Source organism: Phacochoerus africanus, chromosome 16 (assembly GCF_016906955.1).
Source record: "Phacochoerus africanus isolate WHEZ1 chromosome 16, ROS_Pafr_v1, whole genome shotgun sequence".
Lineage (NCBI taxonomy): Eukaryota > Metazoa > Chordata > Mammalia > Artiodactyla > Suidae > Phacochoerus > Phacochoerus africanus.
The window spans coordinates 1212829-1237401 of NC_062559.1; the positions used below are offsets into that span (position 1 = coordinate 1212829).

General features: G+C 58.1%; 1 protein-coding gene across 1 annotated transcript in view; it reads left to right on the forward strand.

Moving 5' to 3' along the window:
* The window catches only part of PTPRN2 (protein tyrosine phosphatase receptor type N2), a 711364-nt gene that overhangs the window by 643001 nt on the left and 43790 nt on the right, over nt 1-24573 (forward strand). The window contains exons 15-16 of the mRNA XM_047763645.1: nt 6604-6751; nt 20226-20299. Coding sequence (XP_047619601.1) covers nt 6604-6751; nt 20226-20299 — 222 coding nt within the window. The remainder of the gene's footprint in view (nt 1-6603; nt 6752-20225; nt 20300-24573) is intronic.

The following is a 24573-nucleotide window of genomic DNA, read 5'->3' on the forward strand; positions in this document are numbered from 1 at the left end:
AACCATCATAAACCCACCTGCCCCTCCCGCTGTCTCCGTCACTGCTCGTGGGAAGTGTGCCCACATCCACCATTGCCACGACTTTCAGCAGCCCTGAAACCAGCTTGTCCCCAGCTCTCGTGGCTGCTCCATGTGGGTTTGGTCGAGTGCTTGGGCAGCCGGGATCTGTGAGGGTCCCAGCTCTGCGGACTGGATTCAGATTCTGGGCTCTCTGGCCCTCCCAACCCAGCATCAGAGGTGGCCAGGGCCACTCGGAAGCCGGGGGTCTCAGGCATCCTGGGAGCAGTGCCCGCCAACACCGTGGAGACCACAGACAGAGGCAAGTTGCATGTGCTGACGTGGAAGATTCCAGTAAGATGGGCCCTTTCCCTGTGACCCTGGAAACTGACCCTTGACGGTGACGGCAGTAAACGGTGCCATGAAGAGTCCAGCTTGCGACATGGTAGAGGCACCGAGGCCGCATTAGGCACCTATGCCCCTTCCACACCAAAGGCAGCCTCTTGGCTCATGCCATCCCCCGAACTGGCATTTCCAGTGCTCCTCTTCTCAAGGCCGCTGCAAGGTCCCTCCTCTGAGAACAGTGACAGGAAAGCAGCTAGAGGGGTGGGATGCACTCCAGGACCGCCGGGTCCACGCAGTGAGGAGGCTGCCTGGGTTAGGGGGACCTCTGCCCCGGGGCCTCGGAAGCCGCGTTGAAACACGAGCTGTGCCCTTAGTGGCGCTGCCTCTCATCTCTTCGGTGGTGTCCGTGACAGCCGAGGGCACCTGCAACGGTGCCCTTCCCGAGGGACCGTGCTGCTGTCCCCACCCCTCAAATCCAGCACCCAAGCTGCCGTCAGTGGCTGCTCTTAGCGGAGGCTTAAGGCGGTGTGTCTCCTCAGGTGGTGGGAACTGTCCCCAGACCTGCGAAGTCACAGGATATGGAAGAGACATTAGAGATGCCCCGCCTCGCTCTTTCTAAGGAGACCCAGCCCTTCCATCTGTTCATGCTTTTCTAGTTCCCAACGTGTCTTTCATGCATGAACTCGGCCAAGCCTCGGAACCACCTGAGAACTCAGTTCTGTGGCTCCCATTTGTCTGTAGCAGTAAATTGAGTCAGTGGGATTAGAAGGTTTCCCCAGAAGCGCATGGCCAGAAAGTCATGGTGTGGGGACCAAACCTTTTGGTTTGTTACGTTGTTAAGAAATCTGGGAGTTCCCGTCGTGGCACAGTGGTTTACGAATCTGACTAGGAACCATGAGGTTGCGGCTTCGGTCCCTGGCCTTGCTCTGTGGGTGAAGGATCCAGCGTTGCTGTGAGCTGTGGTGTAGGTTGCAGACGCGGCTCGGATCCTGCGTTGCTGTGGCTCTGGTGTAGGCCGGTGGCTACAGCTCCGATTCGACCCCTAGCCTGGGAACCACCATATGCCACGGGAGCGGCCCAAGAAATAGCAAAAAAAAAAAAGACAAAAAAAAAAAGAAATCTTTCCAGGGAGTTCCCATTGTGGCTCAGTGGTTAATGCATCCGACTGGGAACCATGAAGTTGCGGGTTTGATCCCTGGCCTCGCTCAGTGGGTGAAGGATCTGGCGTTGCCATGAGCTGGGGTGGAGGTTGCAGACGCGGCTCGGATCCTGCGTTGCTGTGGCTCTGGCATAGGCTGGCAGCTACGGCTCCAATTCAACCCCTAGCCTGGAACCCTCCATATGCTGCGGGAGCGGCCCTAGGAAAGACAAAAAAAAAAAGAAATCTTTCCAAATCAAGCCCAGTGCCTGCTCCATTTTATTCTTATAGAGCTGCCTTCCTATGGGAAAAGGTCCCTCAGAGGTTCATAAAGGCTGAGTGATGGGTAAAATTCATCTCCTGCAGATACGAAGTGTTCCCGTGGCGATTAACAAAAGCCTATCAGGCTCCAGAGCGTCCCAAGTGCTCCGGGCTCCTAGGAGTTGCTTCCTTGACCTGAAGGTGTTGACAGTTTGGTCAGAGAACCAGTGCACGACAACTTTGGGCCACATCAACGACCTGTGGACAGACGTCACCGCCTTACCGTGTCAGTAACACTTTTGTTCCAGAGGCTGGGGAGTCTGTGTAAAAAGATTTGTTCGACGTTAAATGTGGAAGCCGGGTGGTTTGTCCAGCTCGGGGAGAGCATTTCCCGAAAAGCCACCCGGTGGCACGAGGTCCTTGTGGCCCAGAAACCACTGGCCATTTTCCTGCCCAAAGGGTCTCATCCCTTGGGCTAGAGAAGGGGATTTGAGAGCTGGCAGGAAAAAGACAGAAATAAGAGGGAAGTTAAAGAAGGAACCCTTAGGGGAGTTCCCGTTGTGGCGCAGTGGTGAACGCATCCGACGAGGAACCATGAGGTTGCGGGTTCGATCCCTGGCCTTGCTCAATGGGTGAAGGATCCGGCGTTGCCATGAACTGTGGTGTAGGTTGCAGACGTGGCTCGGATCCCACACAGCTGTGGCTGTGGTGCAGGCCAGCAGCTGTAGCTCCGATTCAACCCCTAGCCTGGGACCCTCCATATGCCCAGGGTACGGCCCTAGAAAAGGCAAAAAGAGAAGAAAAAAAAAAAAAGGACAGTGCTGTCTGGACCCTGCTGGTGGCTTTTGAAGTACGTGGCATTGTGGCCGGGCATGCTGACCTGGGTGCTCTCTGAAGGCAGAGGAGCAGTGAGCAGGCCAGGCAGCAGCAGGACCGTGACCCCAGCCGCTCTGTGGACACTGGATGGCAGCTTTGCGTGCCCTGGCTGTGGCGGCTTTGGGCTAACAGCTTCGCTTCCCTAGGCTTTGGTTTCCCATATGTAAGGGGCAAGCCTCAGCATCTTTTCAACTTAAAGAAGAAAATCCTACAAGACTGAAGTTGTCCAAAGCTTAGGCAACGATTGTCGAAACAGAAAAACAGAAAGCAACTGCTCACCCGTGTGCCGGGCATGGCAGCATTGGTCACAGCCTTCCGATTAGCTCCAGGTAGGGGAGTTTTCAGCAGCCTTTGGGTTTCTTTTCTGCTCACCTTCATTTTCGATTCTTTTCTACATGTGCTATTTATGGAATAAAACATTACAGTTTTTTTTTTTTAACTAAGCCTCCTGCCGTTCCCACCACACCCCCTCACACACACACATTAAATGAATGTATTTTAAATGTCAGCTTCCAGAACTCCTCCCGTCTCAGGGAAGAAGGTGCATAGTGTTTAAATTTTGTGCTCACTCACCTAATTGCAGGAGGTGAGAGTGGCTGGGGAGAGCCAGTGCACCTGTTGCCACATCCCTGAAGAGAAGGGACCTCACAGTATTAAGTTATTGTGGCAGGTTTTGTTTTTGTATAAAACACGTTATTTCACTAGCAAGGCCTCCTCACAGACAACGTGAAATACATTCTGGCGTCTCAGAAGAAAAGCATCTAACCCACAAACAGAAAGAGCAAAAACTCCTAAGACACGGGAGGAAATTACCTCCGTTTAAGCCTGTGGGCAGTGTCTTGTAAAAATATTCATCGGAAAACAGGAGAACAGACCAAACCGCGATACCAGACCAGGACAAACACAGACCCACGGGAGAAATACCTGCCGAGGGAGGGAAAAATTTATCTTGGTTTTGATATAGTCAAGCACATCTTTCGATAACTTAACTCGCAATGAAAAAAAAAGAAGAATAACTGCTCTTTCTCGCAGAATCTCTCAAGCCTGGGTTCTAGAGCCCCCGTTTCTCTTTCTTGCCATCCACATAGAAATTCAAGGCGACTGGCTGCACGGTTTCCCTTTCCAGGGTTAAGATAAATGGGAACGTTAAGCAGCTGCCGTCTGCAGGGATCAAGACAACATCTGGTGCCCCTTTTGCAGGCAACGCCCGAGGTTGGATTAACGCTCCCAGGGTGCATCATTTTAGAATCCTTTTTTTGTTTGTTTTTGTCTTTTTGCCATTTCTGGGGCTGCTCCCGCGGCCTATGGAGGTTCCCAGGCTAGGGGTCTCATCGGAGCTGTAGCCACCGGCCTCCGCCAGAGCCACAGCAACGCGGGATCCGAGCCGCGTCTGCGGCCTACACCACAGCTCACGGCAACACCGGATCCTTCACCCAAGGAGCAAGGCCAGGGATCAAACCCGCAACCTCATGGTTCCCAGTCGGATTTGTTAACCACTGAGCCACGACAGGAACTCCTAGAACCCTCTTGTTTTATTGAAAGCAGCGCATGCGTTCCTGATGGATTTTGTGAACGGAGCATTTTTCAAAGAAGAGTGAGGATCCAGAAGCATTTTGCCAGGACCCACTTCGCCGCCTCTGTAAGATGGCACATGAACCAGCCTTGGGACAAGTAACTGCAGAAGCCCTGAGACGGTACCCCTTACCCAGAGCCACCCTCCTTCCCAGCCACCCCCCACCCCCACCCCAGCAAACACCGTGTTTCAGGATAGATGATGAGCCTGTCAGTATTTCCACAAACTTAGCCCCTGCATCATGCAAAGGCGTTGTCCTTGTTAGGGTAACTTTGGTTCTAAAAAAATATGAATCTGCTCTCCCACGCTGATGGTTCGGAAGGAAAGCGGTCTGTGGTTTAGGTTTTCTCACTGTGCCACTTAAACGGTGCAAAACAGTGCGCGTTGGCTGTAGCCGGGGTCTCACCGACGGCAGTGGGGCCCCAGCACGACTGTCCAGCGTGAGTTTGCTTCCTTCCCCCAGGCCTCTCTGTCCCCTGCAGGGGGTGCCGATGAGCCGGATGGCCAGGAGCGGTGGGGGGACGACAGCCGGCGTCTGGCCTCGGAGGGACCCCAGCCAGGTGGTCAGTGGCGTGAGCAGATGGCCGGGCCGATGGAGGGGTCAGGGCTCGAGTAAACCTTAGCTGGACGCTGGGCACGTGACCGCTAGAGATCTGGCCCTGGGGGTGCCTGTGTGTACACGTGTGCATGTGTGTCTGCACACGGGTGTGTGTTTCATTGGATGCGTGGACATATTTGAAAACCTTCATTCGCAAATGACCCGTTGAAAACCCGCAAGCAGCGTGTGAGAGGCCCTTTGAAATGCTTTTCTTTAAAATCCGACCTTTCTGGACTGAACAGATCAATAAGGGCACGTGGGCAGGACTGGCTCGGGGGACCTTGTGGAGGGGATGCTCTGGGGGCCTTCGCTTCCCTGTCCACCTCCTGTGGTCTGGCTGCCAACACACAGGGGCCCAGAAGAAATTAAGATCGAGAGTTCCCGTCGTGGCGCAGTGGTTAACGAATCTGACTAGGAACCATGAGGTTGTGGGTTCGATCCCTGGTCTTGCTCAGTGGGTTGAGGATCCGGCGTTGCCGTGAGCTGTGGTGCAGGTTGCAGATGTGGCTCAGATCCCTCATTGCTGTGGCTGTGGTGTAGGCCAGCGGCTACAGCTCCAATTAGACTCTTAGCCTGGGAACCTCCATATGCTGCGGGAGCAGCCTCAGAAATGGCAAAAAGACAAAAAAAAAAAGGAAATTAAGATCAGAGCAGCAGAGGGTCGGATACGTGTTGTTTCTGCCTTTGTGTTTAGCGACTCTAGCCATGCATCCCTCTGCACACGTCAGAGCAGCCTAGTGTCTTAAGTGCAGCACCCACGGTGGGTTCGAAAAGTCGGGACAATTATAGGGACAGTGACTCGTGTGCAGACAGAAATGGGAGTGGGGCGGCCCTCCAGGGATGGATCTGAGCTCCCAACCCTGGAACGTGTGCGGCAGGACCGTGCTCCCCCAACCCCGGCCCCCATGGGTGGGCAGCTGCTCCCGATGCCCACCAGTCACCCCAGTGCATCCCCCCTGTCCCCGCCTGGCCTTCCTGTGGCCCCCACGCCATCAGCCCGTATCTGAGGAACCAAGTCTTCTGACCAAGCAGCACCGTCGCCATCGCGTGCAGCAGGGTCGCACCCTTCTGGGGCTGTCAGGGAGGCCAGGAGGGACCACCCACTGCCCCACCTCGACCCCAGGAGCTGGGGCAACAGAAACCCCTTTGACCTGGCTTTGCTTGGATACATAACACAGTTTTCAAACAGTGTGTATGTGGCTTTTGCAGTTATTGCCACATAGTAGCTGTTGGTAGCTAGTGGTTCTGAGATGCTCCCCCAGACTGAGGTTATTAATGCCTTTGTTTCACCATTTCACCTGTACCTGCGCTGATTCCTTCTTCCATGCTGGGAGCAGCCCAGAGGCAGCGCCTCACACCCTGCTCGGACCTCCCCAACCCCTCTCCTCGGGGCTGGGTGCCCAGCACCTGCCGATCCTGCCCCTCCCCCCCCGGCATTAACTCCCCCCACCCCCAAAAGTGAGGCACTGTAACCTCCCTGGCAGTGCCCTCTCGTTCACTCGCGCCCGGCTGTCCCAGCTTTGGGCTGGTCACCTGATCTCTGGCGGGGGGCACCTGTTTTCACAACAGCTGGTCCGAATGCCCGCTCAGCACCACGGTAACCACATCTGCCCTGCTTGGGGCCAGCACCCAAACCACAGCCTTGCTGCAGCTCCTGCTTCTGGTTGGTCCTGGTCTTTTTACCAGACCCCGCGCCAGCCCACTCCCTCCTCGTCCGTGCAGGTGAAGGGGGTGCCGCCCCCCCACCAGGCAGCGGGCCCCCAGCCTCCCGGGGTGCCCTCCCAGAGGCACCCTTGACTCTGCCTTCCCTTTCAGGCCTACATGGAGGACCACCTGAAGAACAAGAACCGGCTGGAGAAGGAGTGGGAGGCGCTGTGTGCCTACCAGGCGGAGCCCAACAGCTCACTCGTGGCCCAGCGGGACGAGAACGTGGCCAAGAACCGCTGCCCGGCGGTGCTGACCTGTGCGTACCGGGGCTCCGGGGTGGGGACGGGCTGCCCCTCGCTGCCCCCGTGCTGTCCCCTCACTTTATCTTTTGCTGCAGTAGAGCCGACCTAGGATGGAGTGTTGGTTTCAGGTGGACAGCGCAGCGATGCGGGTAGATCCAAGACAGATAGCTTTTTATTCTTTTCCAGTCGAGGCTGTGACAAGACACTGTGTAGAGATCCCTGTGCCCTGCTGTGTCACATGCACCAGTGTGTGTGTGAATCCCGAGCGCCTCGTGTTTCCCTTTCCTCTTGGGTAACCATACGTTTGTTTCCCACGTCTGTGGTCTCTCGCTATTTTGTAACTAAGTCCATTTAGTCGTATTTTAGGTTCCACATGGAAGTGATACTGCATGATGTTTCTTTGTCTGACTTAGTACGAGAATCTCTAGGTCGATCCATTCCTGTCACTTTAAAGAGCAGGGAGGAGTTCCCGCTGTGGCACAGTGGGTTAAGAACCTGGCTGCAGCAGCTTGGGTCACTGCGGAGGCTTGGGTTCTGTCTCTGGCCCGGGAACTTCCATATGCCACAGGGTGCCCATAAAATAAATAAATTAAATAGAGGCCAGGAGACAGTCACCCAGTGAAGCCCAGTCCTGAAGCCACAGGGTGGGACGTCCAGGCGCCAGCGAGCCTTGCACTTGCGCTGCTGTTCCTCTGATTCGAGGCTCGTTTCTGGCCCTGGGAGCCCCATCTTCATCTGTCCTTGGGATCACACGGTCGTCCTTGAGCCCTGGAGCCGTGTGGGTTAGGCACGGTGGTCATGCAGGGCCCGGCCCCTCATGGGTGCAGCTGAGCTGGGCAGGTAACACAGCAGCTCTCAGCCTTACAGTGTCAGCAGGACGTCCTGTCTGCCCAGGAGCCATTGCCAGGGATTGGAGACACAGCCAAACACCAGCCCCTGTCCATGTGTGTGTTGGCGGGGGGGATGAGTGACCCGCAGGTGCAGAGGCCCACGGAGGGCACAAAGGGACCGGCAGGCAGAGTCTGGTCCCTCACTCTGGACACACCAGCCTCCTGGGTTCTGGCAGGTTCCAGGCCGGTCTGGGTTGCAATTAACACAGGCCGCCAGCTCGGGGAAGGGAGCGGACATGTGTCTGTGACCAAAGGGTCTGACCGAAGGCCGACCTTACGAATGACAGGTGTGTGTGGGTATGTGTGTGGAGTGACTGTCCCAGTGACACGGGCAGGAGAGAGCCGTGCCAACGTCATGTGTGCCAAACGTGTCTTGTGGGCTGGCACTTTCCAGGGCACAGCAAAGCCCTGGGTCTTGGAGCGAGATCGCCCCTCACAGGGACGGACTCTCTGGGTCACAGGCCCTGTGCCAGCCCCTCGCAGCTAGTGAGGGGACCAGCCTGGCACCCCCCAAATGCACAGCCTGGCTCCTGTCCCTCTGCCCCACACCTGCCTTGTGGGGGAACAGCCAAGATCTCACCCCTGCTCCCAGGACAGGAGCAGGGACACTCCGCGTCACCTCAGATGCCAGGCAGGGGTGTAGACCAGCCGTGTGTATTTATTATACACCGCATGTATATTGTGAAATCTCAGCACACTCTGAGGGTGGGTCTTTCTAGCAGTTTAGTCAGTGGATGTCTGAGGGGCTTTCTCTTAGAAGCACCGAAAGCAGGAGCTGCTGCAATAAGTTTTATATTTAGAAGGAAAGCCAGGAGTTCCCATCGTGGCGCAGTGGTTAACGAATCCGACTAGGAACCGTGAGGTGGTAGGTTCGATCCCTGGCCTTACTCATTGGGTTGGGGATCCCACGTTGCCGTGAGCTGTGGTGTAGGTTGCAGACGCGGCTCGGATCCCACGTTGCTGTGGCTCTGGTGTAAGCCAGTGGCTACAGCTCCGATTCAACCCCCAGCCTGGGAACCTCCATATGCCACGGGAGCAGCCCTAGAAAAAGGCAAAAAAAAGAGACGAAAAGAAAAGCCAAACGCAGACGCCACGTGCTGAGGGCTGCTGACGCCACGTGAACGAGCCTGGCCGCTGTCCTCAAAGAGGCCCTGGAAGGGAGATGGGGCTTCCGACGGCACCCTAACAGCCAGCTGTTGGGCAGATGGATGGTCAGCCCGCAGTACTGGCCTGGCTGTGCTTGGTCATCAGTCCCCCGCAGTAAAGATCCCAGCTCACGGGCCCGTCGCCACGCACGCCTCCCGCAGCCTCCTGCACAAGACTGCCTGTTCCCGGCTGCGTGCCCTCCAGCCCAACCAGCCGCTGGTTTCAGTCTGTGCTGGGTCAGCCGTGCGTCCACAGGCCAGGACCTCAGGGACCGTCGGACATCCCATCCTCAGCCTCGAGGCAGCCTCGGGCGAGGCCCAGGATGCCCAGACATCCACCCTGTACCCAGCACCGGGCCTGCGGGACGTTGGCCGGAGCAAGGGCTTCAGGAGGAAGCACCGTCCCCCTGGGACTCTGGCGCCAGGAGTTAGACGACAGCCATCGTCGCTGACCCGCTCACCGATCCAGAGCCTGAGCCCCGGGCCCCGCGGGCGATGGGCCAGCACCCTGCAGAGGCAGCGTGGATGCACAGAGCATCCCGAATGCGAGGGTCCACTCCCATCTCCTCTGTTCTCTGCTCTCAGCACACGTCAGCCCGCATCCCTCGCAAGCAGGTGCTTCCATCACCGGACTCCCCCAGGGAGGGCAGCCTCCTTCCTTCCCTGAAACCCAGCTCCGTCTTGGCTGGCTCTTCCCTCCTGGCGGCAAAGACGCGGTCCCTGATGGATGAGCGTGCAGACCAGGGTGGGCCCACGTGCTCGTCTCTGAAGCCAATTCTGACACCGTGGTCGCTGGGCACTCACGACATGGCCTCGAGTGTCAGATGTGCTCCCTGGCGCCCTGGCACGGGCAGCGGTGTCACTGGGCCCCACTCAAGTCTCTGGATAGATTTGCTCCTCCTGCCATATTCTGTCGTTTCTGCATTTGGCAGGAACCCACCCATCCTCCCACCTCTGGTCCCTCCTCTGAACCATCGCTGCCCTGCACTGCCCTCATGTCCGTCCTGCACCCAGGAGACACTGCTTCCACTGCTCCCGGATCAGCATCACACGCCCCCCCCCCCGGAGCACCCCCCCTCCAGGGGCAGCCACAGGCTCCGCTCCCCCACCCCCCTGCCGTCTCTGCTCACCTTGCACCCGGCTGCAACGTCTCCCCTAATCCCCACCTCACCCCCGGGCACTGGGTCGGCCCAGCTGAGGCTGGGAGGCGTCCCAGCTGGCAGGTTGGTGGGAAATTCGAAAGTGGCCTGGAGAGTAACTTTTCCACCCCCCGACAGCCGGGAGATTCTAGCTGCCAACGGCTTACCGTTCAAAGGAGAAGGCAGCTAGCATTTACGAGATGGTGGTGGCACTGTGCCAGGTCTGGTTGGATATCCGAGAAGTTTGAAGAATTTAACATGCATTCTAAGTTCTTTGCATTTTTCAAAAGAAGTCTGCAGTGCTCCGCTGACCTGCTTTTTAAATCGGGCAGAAATGTGGGGCTGTTGGGTGGGTCGTTCTGAAGCACAGAAGCCCTGGTCCTGAGTTACAAGAACCAGAGAGAGAAACAGAGACCCAGGACCACTTTGAAATGAAAGCAGAGAGATGTCAAGCCGGAGACCCGAGTCCGAGAAGACGGAGCGAAAACTCCTCGGGGCCGTATCTGGGGTCTGGCTTTAGGGGCTCACAGCGCTGCTCCCCGCCTGCCCGGCCGGGTTGGGGGGAGAGTGGACTCTTCCTGGAAGTCAGGGCGCCTGGTGTCACCTGGCTTCGGCCACATGCGAAGAAAAGGACAGCTGCCAGGCGGAGCACGTTGTGACCCCCAGACTCGCCCCTTCAGTCCCCCAGAGCCGGCCCTTCCTCCAATGATGAGGGCAGTGGCATGGGACCCCGCGTGCCCTGTGCTGTTGGAACACTGCCCGCCTCACCCCCCTTGTGCAAAAGTGAGCCAAGATTTCAGATGCCGCGCTGGAATGTTTGAGATATGTATGGGGGCTGCCGGACGTCGATGAAGCATCACTGCCCATAAAACTCACAAAACAACTTCTCACACAAACCCTCCGTTCCCATCTGCCCCAGCTCTGGGCAGCATTTCTCCCCGCAGCCAGATGGTGCTTCTCAGTGCCCTGGTTCGCCTCCAGTGATCATGGGAAATTCTCCTGCACCTGAAAAGTAGGCTTTTCCTCTCCCGTGAAATGGCTCCACGAGAAAGGTACTCAGGTCGAGGGAAGATCCTGAGTTGACTGCCTTTTTTCACTCGTTTGGCTGAAACGCAGGTGATTAGCTGCCTCTGCATTGGGGGAGGCTGTGGCCTTGTTGGTGCTGAAAAGGAAACGTCCCAGCAAGTTCTATGAGGGCTTCTTTTCTCTGCAGCATCACCGGCAGACACCGTGCTGCCCGAGGCTGACGATTTTCTTGAAGGGCGGCGTGATGCAGAAGCACCCAGGCATTCTCATGGGCTGTGCTCTGAGTGTGCAGAGGAGGAGGACTCCGTGCTGGGGGCTCACTGGGCAGAGGACCCCCTGTGCCCTCCAGGGATGCCCTGGAGCTGCCGAGAGCAGGGGCTGCTGGTCCGCTTGGGAGCTGCAGCGACTGCATCGTTCAGCGCCCCCAGCTCTATCTTCTCTTCCCTCCTTTTTTGGAAGTCAGACCGCTGACCTCGTGCAACGTCTAACCCGGTACAGCCAGGTGCTCTGTGTCCCCTTGGAGCCACGTCCCAGAGCTGCTCACCGGCTCAGCGTTGAAGTGACCTCCAGGGGGCGCGGAGGTGGCAGGGGGGCAGCCCAGCCCCCTCTTTGGGATGCACTGGTTTTCCCTGCCTCCAGAGGGGTCATGGGGTGTGTTTCCTCCTGGAGCGGGGCATCCGAGGTCACCCTCCCTGCGCAGGGGGCATGTGGCAGCCCTGGCCCGAGCCGTCCACCCATCCGCAGAGCTGAGCTCTGCATTCGCCTCTGAACAGGGGACCCTGGTTCAAAATCAGAAGGACTGTGACCCTGGTCACCGCGGTACCCACCCCCCATCAGCGTCTTGTCACCTGCACGTTAGATAAACATGCTTCCCCTGCCTTCAAGTCACTGATAAAGTCACGGTCACCTTCTGAAGACGGTGCAGCTGCCAAGGTTCCAGACAGAGCATTCCGGACGCTGTTCCATGAGCCAGCGCCTTGCTGGCCGCCCTCCTGCGCAGCCGGAGGCACCCACGGCAATGGAGAAAAAGGCCACGTGTGCAGTGTCCCCTTTACACCGTCCCCCAAGAGCCAGAGGCTGGTGGAGTGGAAGGAGATGGCGGGGCGTGCCCACAGCTGCCCTCCGGACCCAGGGGGTCCTTGTTGGCATCCGAGGGAGCTTTGGGGAGAAGCAGTGTGCCCGGCGTGGCGTGACCCACTGCACTTTTTATTGCAGAAGTTGCGTGCACTCAGGTTGAAATAATGTTCAACGGGGACCTACACTCCCACCAGTGAGACCCGCACACCTGCCCCTCAGACCCTGCCTCCCATGTGGCCTCCTGTCCTTTGTCCCTGGCTGCAGTGGTTCAGAGCGGGCTGTCGCATCATGACATCTGAATACTTTAGTCTGTGTCTCCTAAAAAGGACCTTCTCCTCCATAACCAGCACCCCGTCGTGACACCCGAGAAAATCAACCACCCCCTCTTTTCATCTGATGCCATATTCCCACATATTCCCGTGGATGTCATGTACAGCAGTTTGTTTCTTAACCAGGATGCAGCCAGGGGGCTTAGATGCATTTTGTTGGGGGGGGGGGTGTTTGCTGGCTGTGTCCCCCACACATATGTAAGTTCCCAGGTCAGGGATCAAACCAACGCCACAGCAGTGACCCAAGCCGCTGCAGTGGCAATGGCAGATCCTTAGCCCGCTGCATCGCAGGGGAACTCCCGTAACCCCATCTTGGATTGTACGTTTCTTTAGTCTTTTTGTTTGTTTGTTTTGTCTTTTTGCCTTTTCTAGGGCTGCTCCCACTGCATGTGGAGGTTCCCAGGCTAGGGGTCCAATCAGAGCTGTAGCCACCAGCCTACACCAGAGCCACAGCAACTCCAGATCTGAGCCACGTCTGCAACCTACACCACAGCTCACGGCAACGCCGGATCCTTAACCCACTGAGCAAGGCCAGGGATCGAACCCACAACCTCATGGTTCCTAGTCAGATTCGTTAACTACTGTGCCACGACGGGAACTCCTCTTTAGTCTTTTTAATTTTGAAACAACCCCCCTGGTTTCCAAAAAGGAGCTAATAAGCTCCTCTTCTCTTGGGGGCCTCCCTCCCTCTCCAAATCGTCACAAGATTTAGAGTCGGGAGTCCAGCCGCTTCTCCGGGTCCTTGAGAAGCTGACTACCTGGTGTCCAGACCTAAGATTTTCCCCTTTCTGGTCATGCTCCCGAGACCCCCAGGTCCAGGGACCCTGTGAGTCAAAACCAGCCACGGCCAGGCTGCACGTCTGCAGGCTGCTGCCCCGGACGTGGCTGGCACCTCCTGAGGCCACACCTGGAAGGCTTTTAAAGCCCCTTCCTGTTCACGCGGCGGGCGACGGGGACCTGCCAGCATCGCTCAGCCCCTGTCTCCGCTCTGTCCTTTCTGGTTTGAAAAAAGCTTCTCTTTGATAAAAGGGGCCAAGGCAGAATGGCAATCAACCCAGGAAAGTGATTTTATCTACAGCAGGCAGGGCTTCTTTCTCGGTAAGATATGTTGGCTTAAACATACACAGAGGAGTTCCCTCTGTGGTGCAGTGGGTGAGGGATCCAGTGGTGGTAGGTCACAGCTGCAGCTCAGCTTTGATCCCTGGTCCAGACACATTCACACGCTGCGGATGCTGCCTAAAATACTATAAAACAAACCCGCACAAACTCCCCTGGTTTCCCCACGTGCCTGGCACCCTTCCACTTTCCGGAGCTTTTCTGTGAGGCGTGGGCCGCCTGGTTTCTTTGGATTCTGTCTTCCACGTCCTCACTCGGGGTGTCTGCAGCCGTGTCACCAGCCCTCTGATGTCTGGGGACCTCTCTTCAGCTCCGCTCCCTTCTGGCGTCTCTGGAACAAACCTCTCCCATCCGGTTCTGTAGTAGATGCTCAGCTGTCTCTGTCTTGGCAACTCAGACTTTAAGATGGTTTGGCCGCTTTTGTCTCAAGGCCGCCGTCAGTTTAGTAACTTTCCGTCCTAGAACGCAGCTTGGACCTGTGGCCCCAGCGCCGCTGAAACTTGCAGGGTGTCAAGTCTTAGCAGGAAAATCAGAATTTACCAGCTGGATATCTATTTCGAACCCCCACTTCCCCTCGCCCCCCACCACCTCCTCTCCTGCTTGGCACCATTTCTGTAACTTTTCAGCAGAGACTCTTCCAGGAGGCGTCCATCAGCCGTGGTGCTGACCTCAGCTGGACGTGCCACCAGCAGCCCGTGGTCATAACAGGCAGTGCAGATCTCGGGTGGCAGGCCAGGTTGCTCTTGGGAGAGCCCTTAGCTTAGGGAGCAGATCGGACTCCCAGGGTCAGGGCCAGGGTCCTTACAGAAGGCCGGGCTGAGAGCAGGTGCAGGTGGGGCCCGGCCAGGAATGGGGGCGCCTCCACGTGCTCCACACCCATCTCAGAGTCCTGAGCACCTTGCTGGTGGACAGGTAAAGGCGTGCCAGGTGGAAATTTCTTCCAGCAGCCGCAAGAGCCGGTCCGCGGGGGGCAGCCTCCCCCGGGGCGGTGTGAGCAGGCTGGTGGCGCTGCTTGCTCCGCAGGCGCCGCCCTGCCCCCGCCACCCTGTCCAAAAGCGATAATGAACTTTTTTGTTGCTGTGCGAAAAACCACCCTGGAAATAAGGCCAGCTGCTGTTGGGCGAAGAAAGTGAAGAAGCAGAGACACTACCCAGCACGGCCGCCCCCCCCCCCCCAGGCCTCATCAGTGATGCCTGCACCGCAGCTCCCCCCACCCCACCCCCACACTAAAGGCGTCTGCTCAGAGGAGGGGTTACCCTCAAGACGAGGGACTCAGGGTGCTCCCCCGTCGTCTCTTTCATCCAGACCCAAACCGCACCCCCTGCTCCTGGGGCTGGGCTGGGCCAGGGGCTAGCCGACACCCACCTCGCAGCCTGCGACCCCCACCCTCCCCAGGGTCCCAGGAGGACCGACCCTGGCCTGTTGGTCGGGTGCCCCCCGCCCACAGACTCTGGGGCCCCTGAGGCAGGGTCTCCATGGCGGGTGCCTCGTGGTGGGTTCCCCTGAGCCAGAGGTGGTACCGCCCCTGCCTCTCTGGTCCTGTCCCTTCATCTGCAGGCTTCTCTCCCACCACGGCCCCTTCTTGGCCGGTGCCCCTTCGTTCCCTCTGCCGTCTGGGCTCCCTCCCCGCCCGGCACGGTTAAGTCTCTGTTAGGGTCACTGGCGAAGCTCCTGCCACGTCATCGTCCTCCTTGGCCACGAGCATCCTAGGGGGCAAGGGGCTGTTCATCTTGTTCTCAGACACCAGCCCAGAGGGTCCGGGTGGCCCTGTTCGCCTGGCCCCCGTCAGGTGCCATGACCGCCAATCGAAGAGGAAGCCTGCCTCCACCCTGCGTCCCCCTCGGTCAGCACAGACGGAGGCCGAGCTTGTTTTGGGGGACAGCACCACGCCCCCCGAGCAGACTGTTTGCTGTGTGGTTGAACCCACGTGAGCTCCCCCTGGGACCTCGGAGGCCGCGCCCTGCCCCCTCATCTCAGCCGCAGGCCGGAGGCAGGTCCTCGCCCAGAGAAGGTTCCCAGCCGAGGTCCCGTGGTGGACGTCTCTAGGCACACCTGTGCAGGTGACTTCGCTCTGCTTGGTTGGTGTCTGTGCACAGAGTCCTCGTGTGCATGCAACGCGATCACCGCCAGCGCATTCGCACCCCACACTCCGCACCACCCTGCCCTCCGGTGGCGGGGGGGGACCGTGCCCGGGGCACGACTGTGCCCACCGCAGCAGAAGGTTGGCGCTCGGGAGCCTCTTCCCACGCTGGGGCTGCTGGTGCCCCTCAACAGAGCCACTCTCTTCCCCCTCCCCTCCCCCTCCTTCCCGCCCCCTCCTCCCTCCCCCTCCTCCCTTCCCTCCCCCCCCCACCGCCATCTCCTCCCCCCTTCCATCTCCCGAACCTGGAACTTCTGGCGTCCAGGTCATGAGGAGGCAGGGAGCAGCCCTCTGCTTCTCCCCTGAAACGTTTGAGGACCCTGTGGTTTGAGGTGTGGGTTTCCAGAAACCTCGAATAGAACAGAACCCGGCCGACTGGCTTCCTGGAAAGAAGCGGGAGAGAAGAGGCAGATGTGCGAGCCCCCAGGAGAACTCAGCACATCAGCGCAGGTGTATCCGTGGTCCTGTGCTCCTCGGGTTCCCAGACCTGCAGGGTAACCAGGTGGCAGCTCAGCTTCTCAGAGTCCGGAGACAACCCCTCAGCGGTGACAGGGCCACCTCAATAAGCACAGCGCCAGTGTGATCGGCTGGAATCGTGAGACTGGTGAAGCCAGCTGGTGACAATCAGGCCATGTTGGTGGGTTCGTGACCCGAGGCATTCGAGAAGGCGCTGACCGTGGCTGGCGCATTCACGAACCCATCCCCACGGGTGGGTCTCAGAAACCTCCAGACGCACCCCGTGTTGGCACCGGCCACACCGTCGAAGCAAAGAAAAGGCCGTCAGCCCGTGGAACGGTTTCATCTGGATCTCAACAGAAGATTGAGACGGCCGGAGAGCCCCCCGGGAGCCCTGGCGGACCCGCAGATGAAGAAGTTGCCCCTCCAGTCCAGTGTCAGGTGGCAGCTTCTGCAGATGCCCAGTTCGTGTTGCCATCAGCAGCACGCGTGGGCTCATCTACTGGTGATGAGAAGGGAATCCACACAGTCAGGCAAGAGGTGACGTCACCAGGGCGCCAGGGAGAACCCCGGCCTTGGAGACCCGTGTCGTCGGGTGAGGTCGCAGCAGAGGAGGACACACCACCCCTTCCCAGGGTGGGTGCTGGTGGAGCACGGGAGGGCTCTGGCTGGTGGCACATGCCAGAAGGAGTCCCCTCCTGGGGAAGCTGCAGTGTCTGCCAAAGGACCTCATTGTGACCAGGAAGACATGCCGGAAGTGTCCCTTCTGTTCGCGTTTGGGAAACTCATTCTGCGTTTGCCGACCACTCGGTGTACACCACGCATCAGTGTTGCCAGTTCAGCCGACTGGTAATCAGCCCTCGTCCATCTGTGATCCTGAGATGGTCCTTAAACCCTTGCCGCCAGCACGCATCCCTGCAGCCCTGTGACGGAGGGCCAGTAGCCCACGTTCTGGGGGATGAGCTGACCATTGAAAATGTTGAATCAGGAGTTCCCGTCGTGGCTCAATGGTTGACAAATCCGGCTAGGAACCATGAGGTTGCGGGTTTGATCCCTGCCCTTGCTCAATGGGTTGGGGATCCGGCGTTGCCATGAGCTGTGGTGCAGGTCACAGACGCGGCTCGGATCTGGGGTTGCTGTGGCTCTGGTGTAGGCCAGCAGCTGCAGCTCCGATTCAGCCCCCAGCCTGGGAACCTCCATATGCCACGGGTGCGGCCCTAGCAAAGACTCAAAAAATTTTTTAAATTTAAAAAAAGAAAAGAAAATGTTGACTCACCCACCCAAGTGCTCCCTGGCTAGCTGGTGGCAGGGCCGGGTCCAGCCTGGGCCCTTGGCTCTGTGGCCTTTGCCAAATCAGTTATTTGATCTTTGGGGACCTACGTTTTATCCCCCCGCTTCTGTCCGTGGTCCCGAGTTCCAGGAAGAAGGAAGATGACGCCCAGCTGCGTCCGGGCGGGAAGGATGGGGATGGAACCCTGGGGCGGACGCAGTGATGCCTCGGGGCTCACGTCCGGGGCACATGCAGCTACGTCACCAAGTTCCTTCCTTTTCCTTTGTTTAATGGCTGCACAGCAGTGTATGGAAGTGCTCAGGCCGGAGGCTGAAACTGCATCCCGGCTGCAGCTGCAGCAATGCTGGGTCCTTCAACCCACTGCACCAGGCCAGGGACCGAACCCGCACCTCCATGGCGACCTGAGCCACGGCAGTCATAGTCTTGACCCACTGCGCCACAGTGGGAACTCCAGGTTTCTTCTTAAGGTGTTTTTCTCCTTCCGGCCTTGATACAGTTTTTGATCATGGATCTTAGAGGAGCATGACGCAGTTATAGAGCCAGAAGCAGAGCAGCGAGACGCTGCCTGGATGTCTCGTTGCCTGGCTTCTGAGTGGCGTCTAAGACCAGGGTCGTAGAGGACACCCACTTCACGGAAACATCAGTGCCTCGGCTCTGAAAATCCGTGCTCTGTGGTTGGGGTCGTGCTGACGTTGCTTCCAAGAAGGGCGTGCGTGTTTGCACCAGGAGGACGAAGGATTAACATTCAGCCGGTGGCGCGTGGGACTGGGCTTTGGGCAGGGACCCGCGCTGGCTTCCCCCACCCCAGTTGTTGACCTGGGGTAAAGCCCATCATTCTGCCAGGCGCTCTGTCTGCTGTTCGCGTCACCAAGAGTACAGGCGGCCATGCTCAGATCACCTCTTTAAAAGGGAGGGACAGGACATCTGAGCCACGAAATAACTGAGACTCGCCCAGCCAAGCGCAACGTCCAGCAGACTGTCCCTGCTCCATGGACCTTCCCTCCCCTGGATGCCAGCCCTTCCAGGATGGCCCTGGGTGTTCCAGAGGAAGGATCAGGGTGGTCCCACTAAAAGCAAAACAAAGAGCTTCTGTTGTGGCTCAGTGGGTTAAGAACCCGACTAGCATCCATGAGGACGCAGGTTTGATCCCTGGCTTTGCACCGTGAGTTAAGGATCTGGTGCGGGCATGAGCTGCGGTGTAGGTCGCAGACACAGCTCAGATCTGGCATTGCTGTGGCTGTGGCGTAAGCCCACAGCTGCAACTCCAGTTTGACCCCAGCCTGTGAATTCCATACGCTGCAGGTACGGCTGTAAAGAGGGAAAAAAAAAAAAAAAAAACGAACAAAATTTTAAAAACAAGTCTACTGTTAATTTAAAAATCAACGTGTTGCTGCAAAATCAAATACATGCTGGGGACCTAGAAGAACTCTGTTAGAAAGCCCTCGTCGGGACTCGGCGGCGTGGTGGGAAGGACGCCCTTGGGGATGCGTGGACATGTTGAGTCGTCCTCACAGCCACGCTTAGGCTCCGGCGCTCAGAACAGGAACCCGTGGAGGGCTGAGCTCACGGAGCCTCCCAACCTGAGCTTCCAACTAGAAAATCCTGATAGCCCTTATGCACTAAGCCCAGCTGCTCTCAGGGCCTGGTGGAGGCGGAGGGTCCCCCAGCCCCCCAGTCTGTGCCTATTCACTTGGCCAGGGGGGTTGTTCTGCTCCAAGCAGGGTTGCCCACCCACCCCCCTTGGCACCCTGGTCCCCTCCCTCCCGACCACAGAGGCCCTGCTCCAGGTAACGGCTCTCGGACAGTGGGAGAGCCCCCACTGCTGCTGTCACCAGTGCCTGAGGTTGGTGTGTTAAAGTCCTCGTAATGGGGGGGCTCCCGGGAGACCCTCTGGAACCCTCTGGGAGCAGCAGGAGCCCCTGCTCAGCTCATCCAGGTTTTTGTGTGGCTGCAGCAGCCACCGTCCCTCTTAGGAAAGGGTCCCACATCCCAGCGTCCCCACCCCCACCGTCTCTGGCTGTGATGTGTCCAGGCGCCCCCTCCCCAAGAAGCTGAGCCTCTTGAACTTCTTTTAGGGTTAGTGTTTGTAGCGTGTCGGGATGTCAGCCTTTGAATGCAGCTTCCCGCCCCGGCCAGTTTTCAGTCTCTCAAGAGTAAATCTGTGCAGGACCCAAACCCCCGAGTCCAGGAGCTCTCGAACCAGTTGCACCTTCGTGGGATGGATGCTTCACAGCTGGCATCGTAAACACCCACAGGGCACCCCCCCCCAGGGCCCAGGTCCACGTCCACGTACCCTGTGCTCAGGTCACACGTAGCTGGGTGAACCTGTCCACGTGTAGACGCCTCTTACCTGCCTTGTCTCTACCGGGAAAAGCCACCATCGACCCGCAGGAAAACCCGTGGTGTCCGGTCTCTCTAGCAGACGGTGCCCGCCTGTTCAGCCAGGTGTGGAAGCTGTTTCCCAGGCCCCAGAGCCGTTTACCAAAATAGATAAGTAGACTCTCCCAGAGAAACAGAAGAAGCACGGAGCCCCGCAAAGCCCCCGAGCCGCTCTGGGGGCTGGAGCGAGAAATGGGGCGATGCGGACCGGGGGGGGGATGCGCTCGCAGCCGTGAAAACCCTGGCCTCCGGGCGGCAGCCAGGCCGTCTTTGTTTTCTCGGCAGGAGTGGGCTCTGTGTGTGCCCCCAGAAGGCTGTCCCTGCAGCAGAAGGTGTCAGAGCGGCTCCTCTCTGCTGAGATCCCCCACTCCTGATGCTCTGCCTCTTGGCCTGAAGGACCCTTTGGGGGTGGGGGGGAAGCATGCATTGAAAGGTCTCAGCAGAAGTGGGGGCGGTGAGGACCCGGCACACGGGTTAACGCTTTGCCCTTGGACTTGCAGACGACCACTCCAGGATCCGGCTGAATTCGGACAACAGCCACAGCAGTTCTGACTACATCAACGCCAGCCCCATCGTGAGTACCTGGCTTTCCCGGGGACTGTGCGGCTGGGGCCCCATCACCTGTCAGAGCTCTGGGGGTGGGGGGGGGGAGCGGGCCGCCTGGCGTGGGTAACCAGTCTCCATCAGGTAACTCGTACTACCAGGTAACTAGCCTCTACCTGGTAGCCAGACTCTACCAGGCAACTAAACCAGTCTCCACCGAGTAACTAGTGTCCACCAGGTAACTAGTCTCTACCAGGTAACTAGCTTCCACCTGGTGACTAGCCCCCAGCAGGTTCCGGGTCCCCGCCAGGTCAGGGGGTGCCCTGTCCCCTGCCTGCTGCCAACAGCCCTGGTCCCCAGGCTGGGCTGTGTCTGAGGCTAAGGGGACAAGGCTGGGGCACTGGGCCTGGTCATCCTGGGGGCCCAGCCACAGCGCCCTGACAAGTTACTCCAGGGGCTTGTGACTCGCAGGGGACATCCGTGCTTGGCCGTGTGGAAGGTTCCTAGGCCACCTGATTCCTGTCCCAGGAACAGGAAAACCAGCCAGCCTGGCGCTGGTTGAGAGGCTGGACGGCGTGAGGCCGATGGACTGCAGGTAGTTTCCTCAAGTTTTCCCTGCGGGCAGAGTCTGTGCCTCCCTGGGCAGCAGGTATCAGAGGACGGGAGAGTCCTGTCCCCGGATGCCCCTTGGCCTGCAGGCTTCCAGAGAGTTCCAGCCACGCCTGCTGCTCCCTCCCAGCTTTGTGTCTGCACCAGGAGTGGGGTGGGCGCAGGGGAGAGTCTGGAGCCCCCAGGGCAGGGCCAGGAGGGGAGGCTGGGATGTTGGACCTTGTGCTGGAGTGACTGCCAGTGGGCGCCACGCCCTGGACCTGCCCGAGCATTCAAAGCATCTGGCCGATGGCATGCGGACCGGTGGCAGAGTGGCTGGGAGTGGTCTCGGGTGTATGCGGGAGGCTGGCCAGCAGCCGCCTTAGAACGTGTTCCCCGGTGTCAGTCTTCAGGGCATTTCAGGACATCTCACCAAATTCTCAAATTTTGCTTCAGTCAAACACAGGCATGCGGGATGCAGCGCATCCCTGATTCTGATGCAGTGAGGGTGGCCGCGCGGACGGGGTCACCTCTGGATTTGTGAGAGTGCTCTGTGCGGCCAGCCCCTGCCGTTCCTCGGCGGTGACGTGGACAGGACAGTGACCCTCTGGGCACAGTGCTGAGCCCGTGGTCGCAGTCTCACTGATTTCCGAGCACCTGCTGTCTACAGGGCGCCCGGGTCGGCTTCACATCCCACCAGCAGAGCACTCGCTGTGAGAGTGGATTCCACAGGAGGCACTTCGTCTACACTGCCTGAGCCCAGGCCTTTGTTTCTGTGGTGATTTTAAGGAGTAAGTCCTTTCCTTCCAGCAGAGTAGACCTCAAACTCTGGCTCCTCCGTGTTCAGAGGCCCCACTGGAGCCATGGAATCAGTCTTTCTCCTAAACACACATGGCATGTGTGTATTTTTCCATCGGTTCTATTCAGGAAACCAAGCCACAGCCACACTGGTTTATGGTCACCCCTGTGTGAGTTGGGACGGTAGCTGCCTGGACGTGGTCCCTCCCTGAGGCCGTGGTGGTGGCAGCTCAGGGCTCCTTCTTTGGACACAATGAGAAAGAAAGCAATGGTTTCAGGCCTCAAAGACGGGACTCCTGGGCCACGGGGTCCCCGGCTCTCCCTCGTTCCAGCTCTCTGACGTCGGAGCTCTTTGGGGCTAAAATCAGGGCCCGGTGAGGACAAGGATGCTGGCGCGAAACTGCATCTCCGTGGAGACCACCCGCCAGCAGCTCCCTCCCGGGCTCGCCTCTTGGTGGAAACGCAGACTGGCCTCCCGGGCCCGAGGGGCAGGGACTTGGGTCAGAAGGTGGGGCCCCGAGGGAGATGCGACCTCACGGTGTCTCTTACGTCTTCCCTTTATTTCGCACCACAATTCTTTTTCGTGCACATTTGGGTTATAAGCATGAACGGGAAGAAATCCTCGTACCTCTTCTTCCCGAAATATCTGAAGGTCCAGTGATAAAGGGCTTCGTGACGGAGTGGATTGAGATGCTTGCGGTCAGAGCCCAAGAGGCCCCTGGCCGCGCCGGATGAAACCCTGAGAATTAGTCCAGCAGGTGCAAGCTGACGCATCCGGAAGGAAATCTCGCGAGGTCTCTGCTTTGAAACCAGAGGCCGTGGGAGTCACAGAGTGACCTGCGTGGGGTGTCTGTGGCACAGACCCGCCCGCCACGCAACAGCAGCTCTGCCGTACCTAGGGTGGCACGAGCCTGGCCCTTTGCTCAAAGGGCACAGGTGCTCCATCCCCAGGAGTGAGTCTGAGTCCCAGCAGTACTGGAGAGTGAACTGACCCTTCCCTCCTCTGTCTGTTAAGCGGAGGAAATTGTTTAGCTCAGAGCGCATTTAACAAGGTCCCGGAGGGAGTTCCCGTCGTGGTGCAGTGGTTCATGAATCCGACTAGGAACCATGAGGTGGCGGGTTCGATCCCTGGCCTCGCTCGCGGGTTAAGGATCCGGCATTGCCGTGAGCTGTGGTATAGGCCGCAGATGCAGCTCAGATTCCGTGTTGCCGTGGCTCTGGTGTAGGCCGGCGGCTACAGCTCTGTTTTGACCACTAGCCTGAGAACCTCCATATGCCGTGGGTGCAGCCCTAGAAAAGACAAACAAAAAATGATAATAATAAAAAATGACAAGATCACGGAGGTGCACACGGACCCTTTGGAGAAGGATGGCTGCACAGGCGCCCCACACAGCATGAGGCATCAAGTGTGGGTGCCGGCTCCTTGGTTTTCAGAAAATACTTACAAGCAGACACCTCTGTGTGTACAGTTCTGGTGTATAGCCAAGACTTTTCTTCAAATAAAATACGGAAATAATGGAAGTGCATAAGCCAGCCTCTCCTCTCTCTTGTCGATGACTAAAGCTGTGGCTCCCCAGCAAACTCCCACATTAGACTTGGTATCTGGAAAAGTGATTTGAAAACTGAGGCTTGCTATTTATTCTCATGGCTTTTAAGAAAACATCTGTGGGGTTTGCTTTAAATGGTGGGAGAAGTGGGCGTAAGTCGGGCAGATAGGCAGCCAGGAAGATAACCTCGTGGGAGACGGCAGGTAGGACGTGGGACCCCGAGGCCCCTCCCCGGAGCCGAGCCCAGACCTTCCTGAGACTCTGGGGCAGAACCTGCCCTGCGCCAGCCTGCACCCCAGCAGCAGCCCCGCCAGCCCCTCTTCAAAGCTTCGGAGCAGGACACCCCAGTCTACACATGCTGGAGGCTTGCTTCTCAAGAGGAGTTTGCTTTGCACCGTGGGGGAAATAGTGCTACCTTTTTAATGCACATTAGAACTAGTCACTCATATTAGTTCATAAGTGTCATTCCACAGCCTGCACTGAATCACTAGTTGTTTTCAACTGTGCATTTAGAAATTCGTAGGGTTACACCTGCGGGCCCCGTAGTCCACCAGTCTGCACGTGGACAGTCGATTCTGCACAAACTTTGGGGTTTACTTCTTCTGAAAACCCCAGGGCTGAAGGACCTGGAGAGACCACATCCCACCTCCCAGGTCCCACCCAGCCCGTCGCACAGACCCTGAGACCGAGGCCAGGGACACTTCGTCCACTTCCTGGAGCTCGTGTTGGCGATCATAAGTCACACAAACACATCGGGACACACCTGGAAGAACAGAAGATTCTTTTCTTTTCTTTTCTTTTTTTTTTTTTTGTCTTTTCTAGGGCAGCTCCCGCGGCATATGGAGGTTCCTAGGCTAGGGGTCCAATCAGAGCTTTAGCTGCCAGCCTACGCCAGAGCCACAGCAACGTGGGATCCGAGCCGCGTCTGCAACCTACACCACAGCTCATGGTAACGCCAGATCCTTAACCCATGGAGCGAGGCCAGGGATCGAACACGCAACCTCACGGTTCCCAGTCGGATTCGTTAACCACTGCACCACGACGGGAACTCCCAAGAACAGGAGATTCTGCAGAGACAGCACGGGAGCTGAGGCCTGTCCCCACCAGGAATACGGAGGGCCAGCATCTCAGACTGGGCAGCCAGCGCTCATAGAAATTGACTCGATTCTAATTACGCTTCTCCTGCTCTGGAAACCATAGGTGCAATAAGCCTTGTGTTTATTGAGCTCAGTGTGTGCTTCGCCTTCATTCAGCGGAAGATGCCCAAAGCTGGCTGATCCCTGCGAGCCTCATCCTCACTGCAGGCGCAGAGGGCGTCTGCCCAGAACCCTCGACTGCTCTGCACCACGAGCTCAGGATGACGGGATGGTGA